The sequence below is a fragment of the Synchiropus splendidus genome, chromosome 8 (assembly GCF_027744825.2).
Source record: "Synchiropus splendidus isolate RoL2022-P1 chromosome 8, RoL_Sspl_1.0, whole genome shotgun sequence".
Lineage (NCBI taxonomy): Eukaryota > Metazoa > Chordata > Actinopteri > Syngnathiformes > Callionymidae > Synchiropus > Synchiropus splendidus.
The window spans coordinates 6,171,787-6,195,391 of NC_071341.1; the positions used below are offsets into that span (position 1 = coordinate 6,171,787).

General features: G+C 41.9%; 1 protein-coding gene across 3 annotated transcripts in view; it reads left to right on the forward strand.

Annotated features, from left to right (window-relative positions):
- Nucleotides 1-23,605, forward strand: part of sgsm2 (small G protein signaling modulator 2) — a 62,547-nt gene that overhangs the window by 8,887 nt on the left and 30,055 nt on the right. For all 3 annotated transcript variants that reach the window (XM_053872115.1, XM_053872116.1, XM_053872119.1), the window contains exon 2: nucleotides 5,856-5,931. In XM_053872115.1, the coding sequence (XP_053728090.1) occupies nucleotides 5,856-5,931 (76 nt within the window). The remainder of the gene's footprint in view (nucleotides 1-5,855; nucleotides 5,932-23,605) is intronic.

Consider the following 23,605-nt stretch of genomic DNA (forward strand, 5'->3'; position numbering starts at 1 on the left):
TATTCTACTCGCCCCTCTGTGCCGCTTCCGGGTTCCGAGCGTTTGCTGAAAACTCTGCTGATCCTTGCTCCAATCTGGCTCTGGGCCACAGTAAGCACCAGTTTAAACAACAATTACTTCACAGAGCGTAATGAGGCTTGGAGAGAGAGGATCAGAGGAGACGGGTTGAAGTGCACTGAATGCAGCATGGAACAATAGATGACAACGATATCTGTTGATGATTGTAAATAAAGTTTACTGTAATCACAAGGAAACACTGGCGATGAGGTACCCATGCAGTGTTGAGCCCCCCATGAAGATACACCACCATCGAACGATGATGCGTAGGTACCGCAACAAGGTCACCAATTGCTGCCTGGGGTTACCTTAGGTCCTAGCTCCGACTGCTTGAACCCAAATGCAAGGCCGGTGTACAAGGAAGACGCAAAGCAGTTTATCTAACAGTCCAGGGTCAACACCAGATGATCAGTGTCAGGGAGATGGCAGCGTTGGTTTCCAGGTCACGGGCAAAAGACGGTAAAGAATAGTAGTCCAGACCACTCACCAGTTTCCAGACAAGCAAGAGGAAGAAGCAAAATCACTAAACTGGACTCAGGTGTGCAAATAATGAGAGCGAAAACCCAGCTGGAGTTGGAGTGGGCGGGACCCCTCAAGGCGTGACAATATGTCTTAGGAGGATTTAAGATGTTTGATCTCATCTTTACTGCTTTCATTAGTGAGCTCTGCTTGCCATTTATGTATATGTTGTCATTCCAAAATGCCTTTTTCATGGAATTTTAATAAAATAAAACTGAAGCAATTTTTTAATTGTCCTAAAACCGCTGTCTGCTTTGGGCCTTACTAAAGCTGTTAAACAAGTCTTGTGGTTTTAGTTCGTGGGGATATGAACTGTTATTGCATGTTTAAAACGCACTACTGTCATGCTGGAAAATTCTTCCTCCTTGAAAGCAAGGCTCATGTGTCACAATTGAGGTCCTTGTGGACGACAACTGAGACTGCATGTTAGAATAAGCTACAACTCTCCGGAAAGCAGCTGTTTTCTCTGTTCGTCGATGATCTGGTTTATGTTGCTGATGGTGTTGGCGGTACTTGGTGATTCCTGAGGCTCTTGTGGAGATTGTTTGTGATTTTGTAGATCTAGATCGAGGTTCAGCTGCTTGATGTGAAGCCTCTTGGACCACTGATGTTTGTTGATGTTGATTCTGTTTTGGTGTATTACGCTGTGCAGCCGATGATGTTGCTGTGTCTAATGCTGCTGCCATTGTTGTTCTGTTTTCTGATGGCTGAGATGTTCAGGCTATTGTCCTTTCAAGGGCTTTTGGTGCTGTCAGACTGATTCTGTCAGGGTTTTTAATAATTGCATGTGATTTTCTCAAGGTTTTAGAGCTGTTGAAGAGGTTTTTCTCAAGGTTGCTTACATTTCCAAGGTTGCTGATGATGCTTGGGATGTAGATTTTTGCAAGGAGGTGGACATAAATCTAAGATGTGTATTTCATGAGTCCAAAAGGCTGAGACACAAGCTTATATTGTACAGTGTGTCGGAACCTGAACCTCACGCTTGTGAAGCTGGTGGACTGTGCTGGACAAAACTGCTGTGAGTGTACATGTCCGTCCTGGTGTTTTCAGTGGGATGGGTTCCAAAGTATACAGCAAAATATTGTCACCATCCCTGCCGGGGATCATGGCATCATTGTCTTGCATCCAGGTTTTTGTTTTTGTTGTTGTATTTAAAATGAGCTGTGGAATAGAAATGTTTAACAAGTGGATGCAGTTTTAACAGTTATTTGCTCTTCCTTTTACTGAAGCTGTTGGTTTTATGATCTTGCTGCTGTTTTATGTGGACCAAGCGAAACTTCCTCTTGAATTATTAAAACAGCTTTTCAGGGAATAATCTATAAGGATTGTATTGGAGAACATGGAGAATTGTTGCTCAATTACTCTGTCTGCTCGCTGAATAATTAATGAGAATGGACTTAAATGGTGCAACCGCTCGCACAAAGATTGAAGACCCACACAAGTGTGGGTGCAATCGACCTGAGACTATCACCAACCAGTGTGTCAAAAATGGCTGTCCAGTGTCTGTGGTTGAATATTAAACTACAGATGTGCTTTGTGGAAGAGAAGTCTTAAAAATGAAGTGCATCAAAACTCAACTCACAAGTGGATGTTTTTGCTCCTTGTTGGCTCTACATTGCTTTAACCAACCGCCCCACTAACAAGCTAGCAATGCAAGGATGACCAACACAAACCAGCCTGTACTCTGTGATAGTGTCATTTTTGATAATGGAGAATGAGTTGGCGTGAAGAAATCCAGCACAGAATGATTAGTTGTGGATCGAATGTGGCAGTTACAATATATAATTTTCCTGAGGAAGCACCGTGATGATAGACATATTGTTGTGGGGAGTAGCTGGACTCAGCAGTGATGTCCATCCTCATTGACAGAGAACTGAGCTCTTTACTCAAAGGCAGTTTAGTGTCACACTTATTGACATGTGCAGGTGAAGATATTGATTTCCTTCCACATTTCTATTTCACCTTTCAGAGGGAACCTTACCAGATGTTTCCTCATGGCGTTTGCTGTAGCTGGCCATTGCTCTGGGGTCAATGAAGGCCTCCTGTCCATGCTTAGAACACTTTTCAAAACATATCTGATAAACACTGCAAACGGTTTCTACAGTTATTAAAGTGATCATTGTTGTTGCGTTGACCAAACTTGAACAGATGTTACACTAACCAATGCTAATGCCCCCACTAGTTTTGCCAAGGTTTTACTCAAGTCACTTTTTCTTTTTGGTTTTGCAGGTTGGTTTATGCCGCTGGGGCACTTGAAACTGGGCATTTTTCACGGCCGTTTTGTTGACAAGATAGGTGCATGTTTGAAAAAGGCACGCAGTAGGTTACTTGGGCTTCTTTTATTTTTCAGTAATCGTCATGACATTCATTTTTTCCCATCTATTGATTGTGGTCAGTCAGACTACGGCAAGCGTCTGTGACGTTGCCTTCGATGTCAGTGTCCATCTACTGCTGCGTTGGGAGCTGTGGTCCTGTAACACAGAGCCAGACAGGAGAATGAGACTGGGGATCATTAGCATATCCCACAGCTTGTTGCTTGGATATTATGGCCAGACTTAGACTCGGAATATCAATATCCATCTGCAGAAGAATCTGGTTGCACATCTTAATTGCTTTGCATTTTGATATGCACCGTGTCAGGCAACAAAATATTATTGCTGCAGTTAGTTTCATTATTCAGGAATACAAGAACCGCTGTGCCGCTTCATTATGACACATCTGTCTAATTAAAACTGTTAATTGGATCCGAACAAGGCAGGACTGTCAGAGGGGTCTCTGAGTCTGCAGAGAAGTTTGGCAAGTTATGGACGCGTCAAGTATATCTCTTCTCTCTGGAGACACAGTCGACTGCAGAGTGACTCATTTCTGTGTTTTTCCTCTTGTTCTTGTCTCCAGGACTCAGAAACGGTGAAGATATTAGAGTCACTGTCGTATGTTGTCTGGAAAAGAACTGTACAGTTTGCACAGTGGAGATGTTGCTTGCTGTGATCTAGGACATTTTTATGGCGACTTGTCTGTTTGAATAGAACAACTACACCACATCAAAAACTTGTCTCGCTCAGTTTCATATCTGTTTAAAATCTAATAGAGACTCAAGTAGTAATCTTCATCCTTCAGCGTTTTCACACTACATTTCTTCCTTTGACCTTAAACAGGGCTGCCGCCTCATCGGTGTGTGATACATGCAAATAAAGCCTCACCTCCCATTCCTCACTTTTTTTTCTAGCTGTGCAAATTTAGAAAATCCAGTGGTCCTTGAAACACTGCGGGTTGATTGACAGCCGGCAGGTCCATTGGTTGATTTTCAAACTACTCTCAGTAAATTCTGTCAATAAATTCTTGTCTTCTGGTAAAATATCAAAGACATGGCGAAAGGGAAGTGGAGGAGTTCTGTGAGAAAAGAAGCACGTTTTGATGAGAGGATGAGGCTTCATGAAGTAGCTTCCAAAGCTCAGTAGGTGGTGATGGTTGTTCAAATCCAAAGATTCCACTTAGTGAGGAGGCGGACGAGGGAGGACAGAATGAGGAAGAGGCATCACTCACATATTACTGATCATTTTGAACTTGGAACTAGTTCATTTTGCTGAGACTCAGACAGAGTGCAGCCACAGATAGTATTCGTCAGGGGAAATGAGACGAAATATCCTCCATCGCCCTTTTTTCCAAGGACGAGACGAAGGCAACACTATAATAAGAGTGAAGAAAACGAAGTGAATGTGTCTTATAGTTGACAAATATGAGGGATATATGAATAGACTAAAATGTTTTGCAAGAAATAAAAAATAAACCAAGACTCCCTCCTCATTTTCATGTACCTCAGAAGAATCAAAACAAGTTTATTCCGGCACAAGTATCTTCCAGTCCTCTTGATGCACCCCAGAACTGCATGCAGGAGGATTGCCGCTAACGCTGGAAAACTGGAAACTGCATGCCTGCCATTTTAAGGGTTTTCGCGACATGGAAACAATCGCGGCACAGCACCACAGCTTAAATGAGAGCCGCCATGCCTTCAGAATAATGGTCCCTTCATTAAAGATGAAATGTCCGGAGATGAAATGCATTGAAACATATAAACACTTAATCAGGAAGGTTGACATGCTCATGGCCATTTTAAGCATGTATTTAAAAGAAACATAACTACATTACAGGAATGCGTCCACAGCTCACGGAACTAAAGTGGCGGATCCAGCCAGACAAATGAAGAGACGGACTGCGTGAGGATGGCTGCAGATGGAAGCGAGATTCATTTGTCATGAGAAAAAGCATTGCTTCTTAATTGGCTGCTTTCCATTTTGATTTCCTTATATTTATTCAAGGGGGGTTCAAAAAATCCTGGTGGAAACCCTGCATTTTCATTATTATTTTTTTAAAGCATTTGACTATGCATTATGAGCGATTTCATGCATCCAGCACCATTCAGAAGTATCAAAAGAATGCAAATGTCACAAAACAACACAACATACAATTAGGTCTCTAGAATAAACAGACTGTCCTGCGACTGCGATGAACAGAGTTATTGTGGTCAAGTTGTCATCTCAGCCAATCAGTGAGTAGCAGCTATGACGGTCCTTTGTTTGTGTATTTCTTTGTAAACAGTGTAACTGAAAAACTGACCTACGTATTTCAGTTTCAATGAAGCTGAATGGAAATGGGCTGACTTAGAAGTGATTTGGTTTTGTTGGTGTTCTATTGGTCCGTTTGATTTACAAATTCCCCATTCATTTTCAATGCGACAGAAGTCATAGTTTGATCATAGTTTCATAAAGCACAACATAGAGTCTTATGTTAGAAAAATGTGGACCAGCGTTTAGTGTTCTCATTCATGGGCAGCCTCTTCTTCAAGTTTGTCATGTGTGTCACATAGGAACTCTGTAGCAATACAGTGTCCTCTGTCCTTGTGAGCTCATTGTGCCATTGCAATATTTATATAACCGGAAATATACTGATGAAAAAAACTTCACTGTTACAGTGCCATTGTAGTTTCTTTTCTCAGTTCTGTTTTTCTTTTCTTTTTCCTTTTTATTTAAACATTTGACAGACCACTTCGCTTTTGGGGAAGATTTTTGTACATGACCAAATTATGCTTCTTTCCACAGGCATTTTTTCTATGATATTATGAAGTGGATAAAAACAATTTCATTGATGACTAGACATTTGTAGAAATGTAGTAGAAGTTTTGTCATGTGTCTAAATCAAACTTCGAAGTGTGTCAACAGCACACTAATCTTGTACCCTGCTGAAGCAAGTGACACACAGCAGCTTTTCCCCATCTCTTGCAGGTGAAACAGATCATGGAGGAAGCGGTGACGAAAAAGTTTGTCCACGAGGACAGCAGCCACATCATAGCTCTGTGCAGTAAGTTCAGCGCATGCTTCCCTTCCCCTTCTCCCTCCACTTTTCTCTGTCTATCTTCTGCACGCCCACCTCACTGAGCGGTCAGCAGGTAACTGCTGTAGCTGCTGCTGCCTTCCTGTCAAGGTCACAGCTTGACGTCACTGCACCTCTGACTGTGCTGCTGCATCAATGGAAAGTTAATCATCTCAGGCGCTAATGGAAACCAACCCAGAGGCAGGCGGTGCAAAATCCCAGGATTCTGAGCTTTAGCTGTGCGTGTGCTTCAGTCTGCGCGTGTCTGAGTGCGTGTTCATGCCACGAAGGTTGCTTGGTGGACCTTCTGCAGATGTTGAAGCAAGTATAAACTGAAGCTCTTCAAATGTGTTACATACCATTAGCCTTCAGAAAAAATAATGATGTATTCTTATTATATTGGGTAAAAATATTCACACTGGGTGTAAATGAGCAGCTTGGTGGAGGTCTATGCTATGTAAAGTGATTATGTACTTCATGTTCCAACAATCTGATTTGAAGAAAAAAAAACAAGTATGGAAAAGGCACAAATAAGAAAAAAAATAAAATAAAAAAAATATATATATATATTTTTTTTTTTTCTTCTTCTGTCGTCATCATCTCTGCTCGTACGTATTGATGCCAAAAACAGACTCACTAAAATATTCATATGGGCCGCCATTATCCACTTTGACCCTCGGCTCACACCCACACTGCTCTGTGAATTATTCAGATGATGACATTAGCCCACCGTGATTGGCAATCATAATCAACCTCACCACACATGAAGTATTTTTAAATCGCCTGTAACGTGTGACACTAGGACATTTGCTGTCCGAGATTGCTCGGGATATGTAGGTTTGCGTTGTGAGGAGATGTGCTGGTGTGTTGTGGCAGGCCTGTCTCTACAAACATGGAGGAGCTGGGTCAAAAACACACACCGAAGACCTGTTTGAACTCAGTTACACCTGGTGTCAAAGGAAATTGAGTGTTTTATTTTGGCTTTGTTTTGAGAGGAGAAGTTTGTTTCAGCAGATTGAGAAAATAGATTAAACCAAAGTAGCTGGCTAATTTTACTAAGCTCAAGAAATACTTACACATAAACTGAAGATAATTAAATAATAACAATATTAATAACAAAAATATGATGGCAACATTAATATGTGAATATGGATCATTTCTTATAATAAATGTTACCTGTTACCTTTAGATCATCAAAACTGTTGACCAAAAACCCATAATGGAATAAAAAGTTTTGAATTGATACATTGTATTCTTCTTATTATCACCAAAGGCTGTGTGCATAGATCGAAAGTTGTGAACATGATATGAAAAAAACAACTGTAATTTTATATGACTTTAAAAATGCTTGGACTACACTGCGTTACAAATTATTATGCAAATGATGTTTTTGTTTGATTTTCCAAAATACTTGATGCAAATAACGATCAACATAATTTTCCAGTCATTAGCTGTCGAAATGTATTTCAAATGTTATTGAACAAAACTCCTAATGAAAACAGTATTTAAAAAATAAATAAAAAACTTAAAACACAAATTATTCCAAATTATTATGCACAACATAGTTTCAAGACATTTTCTAGTTTGTAAAGAACTGTAAATAGTAATTTGTTAAATTCACAGCAATATAATGTTTACTGAATGTTTACTAAAATAAAAAGCTATTACAATCCAAAACATCTTAACAGGTCAAGTTACATGTTAACATAGGACCCCTTGTTTGATAGCAGCTTCACAATTCTTGCATCCATAGAACTTGTGAGTTTATGGACAGTTTCTGCTTGAATGTCTTTGCAGGATGTCAGAACAGCCTCCCAGAGTTGCTGTTTGGATGTGAATGGCCTCCCACCCTCATAGATCTTTTGCTATGGATGCAAGAACTGTGAAGCTGCTATCAAACAAGGGGTCCTATGTTAACATGTAACTTGACCTGTTAAGATGTTTTGGATTGTAATAGCTTTTTATTTTACTAAACGTGACCTTATATTGCTGTAAATTCAACAAATTACTATTTTCAGTTCTTTACAAACTAGATAATGTCTTGAAACTATGTTGTGCATAATAATTTGGAACAGTGTGTTTTAAGTTTTTTATTTATTTTTTAAATACTGTTTTCATTAGGAGTTTTGTTCAATAACATTTGAAATACATTTCGACAGCTAATGACTGGAAAATTATGTTGATCGTTATTTGCATCAAGTATTTTGGAAAATCAAACAAAAACATCATTTGCATAATAATTTGGAACGCAGTGTAGTACATGGTTATTAAATAAAAACTGGAGGACTGCTCTGCATATTTAATTGCCACTTTTAGTTCATTTTTTGGCTGATACAATCTTGTATAAATTCTGTGTACAGTAATATTCACAGGCTTTTTTTTTAGGTCACATATGTTTATTAACACAATACTTGGAAAAGCTGATAATTACAAACAAGCGGATGCTCTCTGCTGCAGTGACATGGCAGTGTTTTTGTTGTTGGTTAAGGATAGTTTGTTAATAAAAAAAAAAAATTCAGTTTGATACCAGTCTCACTCAATTTCCTTCCTCTAGACTCGTCCTCTCCAGTCTAGTCTCTCATTTAAACCACTGCTCTATTGTATCTATATGAAACCTGAGGAAGTCGAAGCTCCACTCACTCTTTATTATCACAATGTTTATTATAACTATACAAACTTTGAAGCTGTTTGCAAAGAACGATGAGTTGTGCTCTTGGATGTGCTGGCAAAAACTTATGATTTCCACAGGGGCGCTGTTTATTAAAAGACACATTTCAGCCCTTTTACCCAGTGGACAGTTTCTAACTTTCGCACATAAAATAGGAAACAACAGGTCCCCAACTGTCAGAGCAGGAAGGAGCTCAAATAAAGGAGATACATCAGTATCTGCCTCCCACGCCATGGACATAAAGTCCACTGCTGCAGACGTCCTGCACTATTGAATCTGTCTTTGGTGTAGGCCACGCTGGACAAGACATATGTGTGCATGGTAGACTGACAACCCACTTACACGCACACACACTCGCACATGTTTTGGAAAGTGGGGTGGTCTCAAAAACCCACACATTACTGTTCGCATGGTTTTGTCTCCAAAGACCCTGAATTCCGGACCAAGGTGCAACATTTTTTCTTGCAGTCTGAACCCCATCAGCTTATAGGACGTGTCTAATATATGGATTGTTACCAGCAAACAAGCTTCATGCCACCAAAATACTGAGCATTGTCACCTCAAAGTCAATAATTTATGACAACAACAAACTCCAAAACCAACATGGCGACTGTGGAGGAAGTATTGATAATGTATCTCTTGCAAAAAGACGAAACGGCGGCCATCAAATATATCGTGACTGGAGTACAGAGAATTTCTGCCATTGTCTTGTCTTTTTTGTGTCTCAGAGCTACACATTGTGTAGTAATAGCAGCACTGGCCCCCACGGTTTCCAGTGGTACTGCTCTGTTTGGTCCGCATCCGTAAGCTTCGTGGAAACGTGAAGAAATGCGGACGGATTGAACATAGAGACAGAAGGCTCTGTCCGTATCCAGATCCATATGCTAAGTTGAGCATAAATGGGCCTTAAAGTGCTTCAAATGTGCAGTTCTCATTCGTGTGTCCACAGCTCTGCCAGACAGAGTCAATTTCCCAGAGGACCAGAGATAAATCAGTGTCTTGTAAATACATCAATTTGTTTTTACTCTTCCTGCAACACTGACTAACTCTCACTTTTTAGCTTGAGCAAAAACGTGTGTTTTAATAGAAATGGATGCAGTAGACTCAGATGAATGGCTACAACATTCTGGTCAATCAGATCAAATCTTAATTTAGAATATGTATTATATTCATATAATTATTTAAATAAATTTAAATTGATTGGCTGTGACTGAGGACTTAAAAATGATGATCTGATGAAGATCACCAGATCCACATGTAAGAGAATTGTTTATTTGGCTGATGCGATCTCGATGGAAAGCTCGACTTGCCTGGTTTCTCATCCACATTTATAGTGGAGACGGATCTGGTCTAGAATTAGAAAACAAATCAATATGCTCATGGTGAATATGTTTGAAAGCCCTGAGTCACTACTGGCCCTTAGCTCTTCTGTCCAGACAGCTCTGCTCAAGCTCACTGTTGTGATTTGATGGCTTCACCAGTGACCCTGCAGCTATAGTCTGAAAGAGCAAACGTTACTCACGCAGAGCAGCGAACACTGCTTTAAACATGTCAATATTTTAGAAGTAAATGACCAGAGTTGGGGCGTGACAGCCTCTGTTTGTTTGTGACTGTGCTGTACAGCACCGCGAACTGGCAGATGATACCACTTCCATTTGTTGTCCACTTCCATCCTACCGAATCTCAATGTTCCAGCTTTTGCGCTATGAGGATTATTATTTAACATGCCATACTTGACCTCTCACGTATGTGTACAAGAGAGCGGTACACATGCACCAGGTGAAGAGCGAAGCTTTGCTCCCCTTGGAGAGACCCATGATTTTGCTTTATAATTTGGTGACCTAACACATCGCCAACTTCAGACATAGGTTCCATTAGTGGTGGGGGAAAGAAAATCGATATCGCAATATATTGTTGCGCCCTCTGTCCCAATAAATACCCTGATGGCAAATATTGAGTAGGAGGAGTTAAAGGGTCACAAGTGAACCCAGACATGATTGCAAAGAAGAAAAAATGTGTTTTCATTCTGTTTTGAAAAAAACACCACCACCATCTCGTGATGTAACTGCAGGTACCTTACCTTAAACAAGTACAGAGAGGATGAAGCGCCTGATACTAACGCTAAACTAACATGAAAAAAATGGACACAGGATTTCTCATAGGGTAGCTTTCTTCAAGGTTTCCATCTTGTATCATGACTAGATGTCTCTTGGTGTTTATAGCACTTTGAATTGAACCTCCTAATGCTTCAGCATGCAGCATGGAAAGGCCATTTGATGATCGGCAAAATGTGACGCCGTAGGACCAAGAACAAGTTTGATATTCGGATGTCTGTTCGAAGATAAATATAATGCTGAAGATAGACACGCTTAACATGTAGCGATAACTGTTGTGTTGAACTTGTGATCTGAATAACAAGTCATAGTCTTTGATGTTTTCCAGCTACAAACAAAAATTCACATTCAATAGCTGAGCTTGTATATGACACACTAACTGTAATGGAAACTCCATGCAACTTTTGAAGCCAGTGTGAGACAAAATACTTCATTCCAGCAACCCTCACTGGGAATTTGAGTGTGACCTAACGGTATGATCTCAACTTCAGACCAACATGACATGAACACCGAAGGTGGAGAGATGAAGGGAAGAAGCGACACCGCTAATGGTCTCATTAGGAAATCCACCATCATGTAATGACCTGCCACGGAACAGACCTCCGGGGCCCGACACACGAGAGACGGATGAACACTTTAAAATAGAGGCACAGAGAAGGATGGCGGTGCTAATGAAGCAAGAGGGGAGGAAAATACATGTCGGAATAAAATGAGGGGTTGCAGCTGGGTTTCATCCTCTCACAGATCACACCATTATTGTTGAGCAGACACATCTTCTTGTGCGTACAGCCACAGTCATAAATGTGAGTCATCAGTCATGTCTGAAGCTAATTCTGTTGTCACAAAACTCAGCTCACGTGACGTTCACTTCCTCTGCCAACTGTGGAGCTCATCAAAAGTCTTGTGAGAGAATTCACCTGATGGAAGGTATGTGACATCATTGAGAAAAGGTATACCTACAGTAGGCAGCTTTTAAACTGATACTGGACCACAGAGGAGTGTGTTTATTTTAATTTAATATAAAAATACTTCTGTAATTAAATATTAATAATATTCATTTGAAATAACTTCAAGGAGAAAACGGCACAACGGACACAGGACTTTGCATGAATATTATTTCCTTTAATGGCTTGCACATGCGACCGCCTTCAGGCCTTCTCTATTCTGACGTGGTCTTCTCGCAAATTTCTGGCTCATTGGTGAGAGTAGGATAACCAATCCTCTCATCGACTTTTATTGTGAAAAGCCACTCGCGTTCCTGGTTTCCGTGAAAAGCATGGCATTGTTGCCGTCTTCAGTGAGCATCAGGTTCTGCCGTGAGCTCCTCCTCTGGTTCAGAGCCCTCACGGGCAGTCTGCTTCCACGCTGAGACTCATCTAAAAATGAAGCCGTTTCCAGCCTCCACGCGAATCCACTGAAAAGTTCCTGCTCTGGATATCGTTTCCAAAAATGTGGCACTGTCGCTGTGTAAACAAACTCAGCGTCTGACGCTAAACAGTGGCGGACTTGACTGCTTCTGTCTCTGTATTAATGGAACTTTTGCAAGATTTTAGTGACTATTCCAGTTGCCGTTTTCTGATTTGTTTCCATCGTCAGTAACAGTGAATATTCTAAAGAGTCCAGGCTTTTAGCTAGGAGGACGTCTGGGTGTCCCGAGGACGCTCTGAACTGCAAATCATGAAAACAAGTTTTTCTCATCAAGACACCCTAAATGTACTTGGCCACCATATTTGCCACGCCCTATTCGCCATAGTGTCATGCAGCGAGCTGCGCTGGGGAGCGGTGCAGTTCAGGATCAAAATTCACGTGGGTCTGTTTATTTAAGCAAGAGGCAAACCTTCATATGTATATGTTGTTTGAATGCATGAATGTTTCAATGTGTGAAAGTTTAGAAAACAAATACACAGGTGATACAACTGTATGCTTAACTTGCAGAAATATATACAAGAAGATGAACAAAACTGTAGACATTTTGCTTGTATCAAGGGTAAGAATTTTTTTTAAATATGCATTTTTTTAATTTATAAAAAGTTGCTTTTGCACAAATAGATGTTTACTGCTTGTTCTTTACAAAGCAAGTTCTTCAGTCAGTCGTTGATATGGTTTTTTTGGGAGGTGAATGGGCTGGAGGTGGGGTTATGGGCTGTTTTGCACTGATCTGTACCGGCACAATTTCATTGATTTTATTTTTCTACTAAGACATATTTTTAGTGTGTACTCTGCAGTGTCTTGCTTCAAGACATGACGCAGGAAGCAGCTCCGTCTTCTGCTCCGATACGGGACCATTTGGAAGCTGCTGCCAGAATGACAGTCTGCCCCACTGTGACGCCAGATAACAGTGGCTTCATCTCCAGTGGAGGAAGTTTAGTGAAGAACTTAGAATGATTGTGATCCCTCTCCGCGCTCCTAATTAAATTCCTAATGAATATTGAGAATGACTAATACAGCCAGCTGGGCCTCGCGCGAGGCTGAAGCTCCCGGAGAAAGGGGATCTTTCCAGCCGTCTCCTCAGGCAGCGTTCCCCTCTCCATCTGTCCTGCCACTTCCTGCAATTATGTCCAAAAGGAGCGTGAAGTCACTGGAGAGTGTAGTGTAGTGTCAGGTATTCCAGTGATTAGGACCGGTCACCATGACAACCCCTCCCTCACCCTAAGATACACATTTGTAGCTTCCAAGAAAAAGAACAAAATGCTGAAGCCAAACTCACAGACACACACACACGCATACTTGTATCTTATGAGGACCTCTCATTGGCATGATGCTTTCCCCAACCTCTCACCCTGAACTTAACTACCCAAAATAAATGGCGAACCTTAACCAGGACTCTGAACCAAACTTGGACACAATTGTACTAAACTATTTCACTGGTGTTTTAATCCTCTGAACCTTATGACGGCCAGCCAAATTGTCCTCACAAGAAGGCGGCTTGTCAAGACCTGGTACTCACAAAGTATGCCCACACACACCTTTAGCTGAATCTGTGTTTTGGGGTTTGTAGTGGGCTGAAAAATATGTCTCAAAAAATATAAAACTTTAATGTGGACACATATTTTAATAGTATTAAAATTATTTTAATACATCTACCTCAGCCTACTTTACAAGCAGGGGAAAGCAATAGTTCATTTTGGAATGTCATCCTGGTTGTATGACCATTTCATATTTGCTCGAGTTGTTCCAGTTTGTGTTTTTGATATTCTTGCAGTACATTTAATGGTGGTGCTCATAAGTGCTCAACAAAGTATATGAATAAAGGATTGTAGTGAGATGAGATCTGCCTTAGTCAGTTTGCAAAGCTGCATTCAAAGCTGAACCAAATTGAATTAAACACATATTTAATCAAGACGTAATGAGATATCGCATGGTGAGGTGCGAAATAGTGTCACATTGAGTTATTGATTCATTTCATGAGCTGATATTTGACGCTAGACAAACAACCTCGCCGTAACAAACCAAACGTCGTCGCCTCACTTTCAATGTAATTGAAGCCTGTCTCTAGGTTTTGTTTGTCTTCTTTCCTACACAATGGCGAATGTTGTTTCCGAGCACATCATCGTATTTTGAGATATCAGGCGAAGCACAGGTGTCAGACTGGTTGCACAGAGTTTAACCTATCAGGTGTCTGAAGACTTTAATCGCTTTATTGTCTGTTGCTGCTTGTTTGGTCGGAATAAAAACTGCACCTGCTCCCACACAGCCCTTTTGAGACTCAGTTTGACACACCAACGGTCAAGTCAGAAACTTCATTATCGGTGTCAGAGTTGGAACAAAAACAAAAACTTGTCATCGCTGTTGTTTCCATGTGTGCGTGACGTAGCACATTCCATGGAAGCGGCTGGCTGAGACTCATCTCCACCCCAAACGTATGGGAACCTTCACCACAGACACATTACGGTCTAAAATGAGATGCAACATCTGCAAACATACCTTTCAAACCCTTTATTGATCGAATTTTGAAGTTTTATAAACAGGATTTGACACTTGACACGTGTCACTATACACACCAATTTACTTTTTTAACACTCAGACGTGTTCGTCGACCTGTACACGTCTAATGCTGCTTGTCCGCAAGGTAGTCAGTGACTAGTCAGCTATCAAAACAGTTGCAACCCTAGTGATAGATAGCGAAGAATTGCTTATTTGTATATTTATTTGGCCACCATTTTCACTTGTTTTATGTAATGTTGTTCTGTTTGAGTATTTTTCGTTAATGATTTTGAGCGCACTGTTTATTAAAATTAAAATAAAAATGTAAATGTAAATTAAAAATGTGGCAGTGACATGACAGATTCTGACAGACATCAACGTTCAGATTAGGACGATTCTTGGAAAAGTTCCTTGGTCTCAACCATGAACACGCTTTTGTAATGTCGCTTTGAATGTTGTTCAATGATGACAGCTGGCAAAGGAATCTGCGAAACAGAGTGTTTTGCATTGATGCCATATTTGTTATTTTTATAATTTCTTATGAACGTGGTTCTTTCATGCTTCAGTGTGTAGGAATATAGGTGACACTTCATCTTGCTGAGAGACTCATCGACATGAATAATATGGCCCTTTAATTAAAAAAGGGAATGTTTCATTTGCTGTGTGTATTTCAGTTACAATTTGTGTAGTAAGGTGGTGCCTGGCTTTTAGCAAGGATTTTGAAACAGGGTGGCCAAAGCCCGGCCCCCGGCCGATGACCCCCCCGGCATGTTTGTAAAAAAGAAGCTGTAAACATCTATTTGTACAAAAATCACTTTTTATAAAAACATCTGAGTCAAATAATTGTTAACAGAGATTAACTCAGTAGCTGTTGCCACAGCAACACTTTCAGATGCAGGGGGCTCTTGGGCAATTGTCTTACTTGACTGACCCTGATTAATTAAAATAAAAAAACATACAGTATTTTTATAATGATTCTTTCCTTTACTACAACCATGTGAATTTTGAACCCTGTTATGCTATTTTGCTCTCATTCACCAAGCACTGCATGATGCGTTCTCCCCCTGTCACCAGTGACATCCTGTCAATAGCAGCGGCCTTCCATGCTGCAAATGTCACGACTTGCGAGATACGGATGGCCAAGCTGTGGCTTTAAAAGACTGACAGTCGGCGAATTTTGAATTTTGATCGTATTCGCTGAAATTACTGGGCGGAAACCAGTGTGATGACACTAAGAGTAGAGCATCACTGTATACAAGAATTAATGATCGGAAATTCAGTCCGTCCTGTTGAGTATACAGTGTATCCAATTTCTCATGTTGTGCAGTTTAGGGGGTCCCCAGTACGCCCAGATGCCCCTCTAGCTGAAAGCCTGGGTGGCGTAGTATGGCCTTGCTCATATCCATGTTATTGTACATGTTCACCGGGTGCCTCTGGCTGTTGGTCCATACTTCATGCCCTCCTGCATGAGAGCAATGTCAGGTGAGCAGTGATACGCTGACAGGTGGGGTCTGGGATTGTGAGCTTTGTCAGCTGTGAGATAATGGTGTTGAGTCAGAGCTGTCCACAGAAAGAATCCTTCTGACCTCCTGACCAAGGGCTGGACGGCGCGTTCAGCTTACGTGTGTGGAGCGTAGGTCAGGTCTGCAATAGAACTTGTCCAGGTTATCAACAAGCCTATTGTTCCCAAGGATGGTGGGGAACAGCTGCCTGTAAGCAAAGTCCAACAGACACATTCACACTAAATGCTTGGCTTTTGTGTTGGCCCTCTTGGTGGATGTAATGACCGCCGTCCATCTGCTCCTGGCCCTATCGTTTAAGGTCCACTCCTTATAGCTGTGCTCCTTGAGCTGATGAAGTTCCTCTGTCTTGGTGTGAACCATGCTTTGGTCTTGTTGTACGAAGGGCTGAATGAACAACATGTCCAACAACATCTAGCTTCTGAGGCTTCAGAGGCAAAGACACTGGACCAGTTAAAGCCAATGCAGTGCTCGGATCAGCTGTACCTCTCAGGTGATTACATATTGATTTGTGTCACTTCTCAATTGGTTTTCCAGATATACAGTATGAGTCGAGAGCCAGGAGGAGCGGAAAACAATAAATACAGTGCTGAGATTCAGTGCCCCTCATTGATCCCAAATATCAGCTCACAATTAGTCTGGCAGGGGTTTCAACCAACATTACTCACTTTCCCAGAACACTGCGATGACATCACTAACCCTTCTGATCATGGTTTCCTATGGTTGGATCAAACACATTGTTGAGCGATGCAACAGCATTGCACTGTTTCTGAAATAGTGTATTCATCAGGACTGAGTTGAAGACCGAGCTAAATCATTGAAGTGAGGTCATGTGTAGGCATTTGTGCTATAGGTTTTCAAACGCAGGTAGGACGGTCCCGTAAATGTCTTTCATGATGCTCGTGGCACACTGGGGGATGGGTGTGAGTGTCATAGGCCCGTAGTCGTTCAGGCAGGTGACAGTCTGAATGAATGCATTCTCTTAGATCTTCCCTGTTTGATTCAGATGTGCATGCACATGCTGCAAGCCTTTCTTCTGAGCCAAACTACTGTGTCGTGCTGTAAAGCCGAGCGTAAATAGACAGAGGTATAGTAGACAAGACTCTTCCGTTGGACTGCTTCCCTTTTGCATTTGTGAACAAACCGCCATCCGTTACCGATCACCACCTTCAAGCAAAGAATATCACATGAACACATTTAATCATATCTGTGTTTTGATGTTATGTTTTGCATTATTTTGTCCGCTGCAGGGAGTGGTTTTGTTTGCGGAACTTTCACTTTTCTACTGCTGTGCATGCTGCTTCAGTCGCAGACAGTGACTTCGCCGGGGGCCTCGCGTTTGTTAAGAAATAATAACACACATTAAGTGACACACAAACAGGCCAGGCACGAAGCAACGCCTGGATTGGGTTAGCATGGACTGCAACCCTGTCAACGATCGTCACAATCCACCTCCCCTGATGAGAATCAAAATTTAATGCGGAACAAGTTGAATCGAGTCACACAATTTGGGGAGACTCAGGGTTTCCGCTACATCCAAACCAGCGTTTTTATTGTCACCAATTTAGTAAATGTCAAAACTTTCCCTGTTGCATTATGTCTCTCTTCCTGGTTTATGGGCTGCATTCTGTTCTATGTCGTTTTTTTTTTTGTTCCTGTGCCACTGTTTCAAAAACCCTGAAACTTGTTGACATGAGCTTTTTTGTCCATCCGGTGTAGCTGCCAGAACAGTGTGCTAACAGCTAGCAAGGAGACCTACCGTTATGTTGGACTTGGTCCACAATGATCTTGCTAGATGATCGCATTATAAGGTCCAGAATCATACTCCAGACTTCTAAGGCAACGGAAAGATATGAAATTAGGACTGATCACTACATTAGAGAGTGACCACTACATCACGATGAGGTGAGAGGGGAGGTGGTTCACTCGAACGGTGCCCTGCTGAAGGGCAAGTTACTTTAAATTAGTAACTTAGTTACAGTTACTAGTTACCTTGTTCAAAAGTAACTTTGTTACTTCAAGTTAGTTACTAGCGAAAGTAACTTTTTAAAACTGTATATTATAGCGGAGCTCAAACATAATCATTTTAGAACAGCCACGGTCATCGGGCTGGATTGGGAATGAGAGATATTGGGTCAGAAGTGGCCTGCTAAACTAGATAGTCAGGTAATAAAGGCTATCTATTGAAGTGCAGTCCTATAACAAAGTCTCCACTTAGTGACCTAAAGGTGCAACGGCAGCATGAGTGCAGGTGATCGAATGACAATATTGAAACTTTTGATGGGCATGTTTATTGGAATCTTTAGTTGCAGGAACAAACAATAGTGCAAAACCGATGCTGATGATCATCTCAACAGCAACACAACTACACCAACTGGAAACATGAACTGCAGTGACAACACACAGTTGCAATAGGCAGCATGTCTTCCACAACATACCTCGCTGCTTCTGAGATAAAGGCAGTGAAACAGGCGTTCCAAATTCAAGCTTCTGTTGTTTGGCTGCAGTGGTTTCTCCTGTGACGTCAGATGAGCGAACATGAGCAGCGTCTGATTCAAGCTCTTTTTCCACCAGCTTGGTCGACGTGTGCACTTTCTGAAGATGTTTCACCAGATTGGATTTGCTCGTTTTGGACTTGCATAGTGTTTTCAATCCTCCACATAGCTTGCACACCACTACAATATTTCTATGGGCTTACAGCTAAAAAGGAAAAATAATGAGAATACTGGACCGTCACCGATTGTAGCCATTTTATTGTTTTCACATGCGTGACGCTGCATCATGTGACTAATGTGAGCTTCACGTCCACCACAGAAGCTTTTAATGCGCATTATGGACACTGCTTTTGAAACTTTTTAAAGGGTTGTGAATGTGAAATAACCAGCATGTTTGAATCACAGTAATGATGAACGCGTTGGTAATTTTGGTAAAGGAACGTGTTATGGCACACGTGTTACCAAAGATAATGTAGCTCTTGTAACGCGTTACTTACGCATTCGTCCCAACACTACCGATAACCTGAGCGAATGGAGCGTCACCCCATGGCTTAACCCAAACCCCAACCGGCGCGCTGCCTGTAGCACATGGCGAAACATGCTTCTTCTGCATTATTAAAGCATTAACATGCAACACAGACGCCAGACTTCTGTGTGTTTGACACTTTAGGAGAGGGAATGTGTTGTTTAAAACACTTTCGTGGGCCAGGAAGCGTAAGGGTGGTGGTAATGACCTCTGCCAGTTCATCGGTGCAGTCTGTCGGCACAGGGCCAAGCACTCTGCCGGGTCTGGGGATAGTTGATTTAATAATGTCAGGGTGAACAACCTCACCCTGTTTGGGGGGTTTACTAGGGATTTCTTTTCCGACACATTTTACCCAGCTTTATCTAGTCAGCGTGGGAGCTAGATTGGGCTTTTGACTCTTTAAGATGTCTTTTTAACGTGTGGTGGACCCTTCCAGTGAAGGTCAGATGGTGGGCACGACAGGGAGAAACGTTAAAGTAAAATAATTGAATTAAACAGACAGAACTGGCATTTGCGTCATAAAACACTGGAGTCACTGCCGGTCAGTCATCCTCTCTCCCCAGCCAATGTACGGACAGCTTTTCCTGGAACACACGCTGGAAGAAAGGCCCTTACTGTAGCTGTACTGTTGAGGGAAAGGTTTGTGAGCCTCCCTCACTCATTTGGTGAAACTACTTGCATCATTAGAATTCTGGGAAAGCCCGGCCTGCTCAGAGACATGGTGGGAGCTCCAGGTGCCGTCCGGTGAGAAACAGCAGACATGAGGGAGGAGGCCCAAAGGCTTAGAGAGAGGGAGGGGTTGTGAGAACTGATGTCTCTTCAACCTCTCCCTCATTAATTTTAATCCTCCAACTGGCTGGTGGACGCTGCTGCAACCTCTCTCACTCCCACACAAATAAGGACCGGATTAGCCGACAGAAACGGTACAGAGAGGAAAAGTTCCACCTGGATGTTGCTGGTGAAAGATGCTTTCACGGAACTGCAGCTCTATTTATTGACCAAGTGTTTGGTGACTGCCCAATGGAAACGGCTTGCTTTTCATTTGCTGCTCGGCTGTTCTCCACCACCCACTACTGAGAACATTATAATGGAAATGATGTTTGCTACGCTTGAGTCTCCTGCTTACCCTGGCTCCAATCGCCCGTGTATTAAATGTGCATTGTCCACATCCAAATGAATAAATTGAATTGCTGAATCATCAGTTTTATGAACAAGATGTGCTCTGACTGATGAACTAGCCATGAACTTGTAGAATCCTGTTTTCATCCAAGAGATCTTGGCTGCACACCCACACACTGCATGTGCTTCCTCTGCTTGCCGTTTGACTTTGCCCTCAGCTTCCTCTGATCACAGCAGCGATTCTTCATGTCTCACTCACTCACACGCCAATTGAATTAAACTTTTACTAAACCCAGCCACTCAACTCCAGAAATTCTGGGTTCTGTACCTGCAGAGCTTTCCAAGAATAAGTAAAAGTTTCTAGGGAAGTGTCATACAGTTCCTGTAGTACCTTCAAGGTGCTTGTGAAATTTCAAGAGAACAGTTATAATAATAGAAAATTGTAACAATAATGGGTATAGTGGTGCTCCAGTCCATCGGCCCCTGCCTTTCATTACCCATCACAAAAACTGATCAGAGCTGAGCTGTTCTCATGTGTTGCTCACTCATGTCAGCGACATGTCTCCTGTGTAACTTTGATCCTTCTCCGATGTAAAGTTTGCATCCTTGAAGCCACCGAACGGAACACAATTAATTTAATATGCAAGCACGTGAGTATGGTGAGTTTTTTAAGCTCACAGCAGAAGAAGAACAGTGGTAACCGTGAGACAAATTTCACTAGGCAAGATGGCCAGCCTCTCGCATTCGGATCTATGTTAATATCTCACTGATGTAGCTCTGCCGGAGCTCAGTGTAGTCTCACTCAGAATTGAACGTTTTCCAGTTACCTTTTGACCGAAGTAGATCAAAACATGTGTTTGTGTAAATTCAGCTGATTTCATGGTTAATTTTTTTAACGGCTCATGTACCCAGTAGTGCTCATCATAATGGCATTTTGATGACAAATTGATAGCTAATCTGTGCGATCAGTACGGGTGGTGGGCACAAAGAAACCTGATCCTTTGTGGGTAAACAAAGGGATCCCAGTTTGGGCTGCTGAAGAAAGCGCTCCATCCCACAGCAGGCAGCATACCATGCTTCAGGTTCTTTTACATTTACATCTTCTTTCAAGTTAATCTCATCTTGTAATGTGATATTTTCACACTGTAGCAACACCTAAAGCGTGTGAATGAATACTCAACTACTGAAATAGTGAGTTTAAGCAAACCATTATACATTTAATAGAATGATTCTTTTTTTTTTAATGGAGTTGATAACATTATTATTACATTATATTATAACATTATATTGATGGACTTGAGGAAGGGGTAGTAGGGCAGGACTTATCAAATGTTTGGGGTTGCTTGACTTTGACTTGTAATGTAAAAAACTGCTGACTTCGGGTGCCTATATATTTGAATGTGTGTCCAACAACTTTATTTATTGAATACATTGTTTGTTGGCCATTTTTTTCTCTTGCCAAATCTACAAGTCTGTCCTCAAGTACTAACACGAGCTAATGAGCAGCCAAAATCCTCTCGTCAGCCATGAATTTGCAATTTCCTGTAACAGAGTGGAGACTGGAGGCACCAAATCACTCGTTTGCTGGTGGGGTTCACCGTCAGAGGGCTTTTTATTTAGCATAGCTACGATGTTCCACCTAACACCATGCTGTAGATCACTGCTGAACATCAGTATCACAGTCTGTGCGAACACATCATGAAGGAAGTGGAGACCCGGGTGTGTCGCTAACAAGTGATCTGTGTTGCCTCCTCCACCATGGACAAGTGCAGCCTGCCAACCGCATCACTGATGCTTGGAAACTGCGCGCCAGTGTTGTGCACATCAGTGGTGCCAGATCGGCACACGGCTGTAGATATTGCTACGGAATGGGACACATCAGAGCGTTGCATGGGCCACAATGGTGCCTGCGACATGCACTTAATGGCACCAAAAATTCCCCAGAGATCTGGGATGCACCAGACACAGTGTACTGTAGAGCTCCTTTGTCAGATTATAGCTAAGCATTCACTGCTCCTGCACTTACTTTTAAGCACAGACAAAATAGCAATCGGAGACTGGTCAATGTCAACATGACTTTCACCATATTAGTGTTCACTTGAAAATCTGAGGTCTTGCAACCCAACGTCATGATACAAACTCTGCCACGTTAACTGCAAGTTTCTCGACTGGTTGCCTTCAGAAATGTGTATATATACATGCAATACATCTTCAGGTAACCAGTGGTTAGTCCTGGTCTGGGTTGCGGGGAGTGCTGGAGCCTAGCCCAGCAGTCATTGGGCGAGAGGCAGGAATACACCCTGGCCAGGTCACCAGTCCATCGCAGGGCATCAGAAATGAGTATCTAACCCAAAAATGCATGCGTGGTTTAAATTCATCCTGCCGTCAAAGACCCAAAACACCAACCTAAATACCAGAACAGGTGAAGTTTTATAGTAAGCTGATTTGCACTGCTGTAGTCTACTACTGAGTCAAAAGCAGAAGCATATCAGTTACCGTGGCAACAATGAAGCCCTCTTGACCATTTGCGCTGCCTCTTCACTTTCAGAATGTTCCTTCCTTCCCACACTTGAGAGCGGGGGAAGACAGGAAAGGCAGAAACCTCAAGAGAACTGAATCAATTTACACCGACTCCATCCAAGTGAATTCAATGGAGACCGGAGTGGAGACGTCATAGGAGTGGAGGCCACCGTCACTCAAGACTTTCATAAGGGACATAAAGAAACATATTAAATCACTCACTTCATGATTATGTTAAATGTGTTGGGCATGATATTCATCTGGGTTTTTTTAGTTGGCTTTGGGTTTTTTTCAGGTTGAATTGAAAGCAAATCTATGCAGGAAGTTAGCCTTCATTAATGTTGTGGAAATATAAAAGTTTTTCGGAGGATTATGGCTCTGATGATGATGAGAATATTCCTGAATCATGTTGGGATTTTACCTCAGAACACCACCGCTGTAAAGTAGAGGAAACACTGCACTATTGTTGGCAGTAAACTGTGGGTTAGTTGAGTTGTTTTTTGAGGTTGAGACTGAGGTTGCTGCTTTTGTGTGAATTCATGTTCTTTCTGTTCTTTTTCCTCCTGAGCCCCTCCTCTGTGTCTACGTCTTCACCAGGTGTGACATCACAGGAGCAGACAAGAATAGACTCTGGTTATAAATAGAAGTAGCTGGCTGTAAAGATAGGCGGCGGATTCTGACTTAAAATTAATTGACCAGATCACTGTTGCTGTTCACTCTGTCTTCAGCTGGTGAGGATGGAGGACTTGAGGTCGGACTGCGAGTGGGGGTGCAGC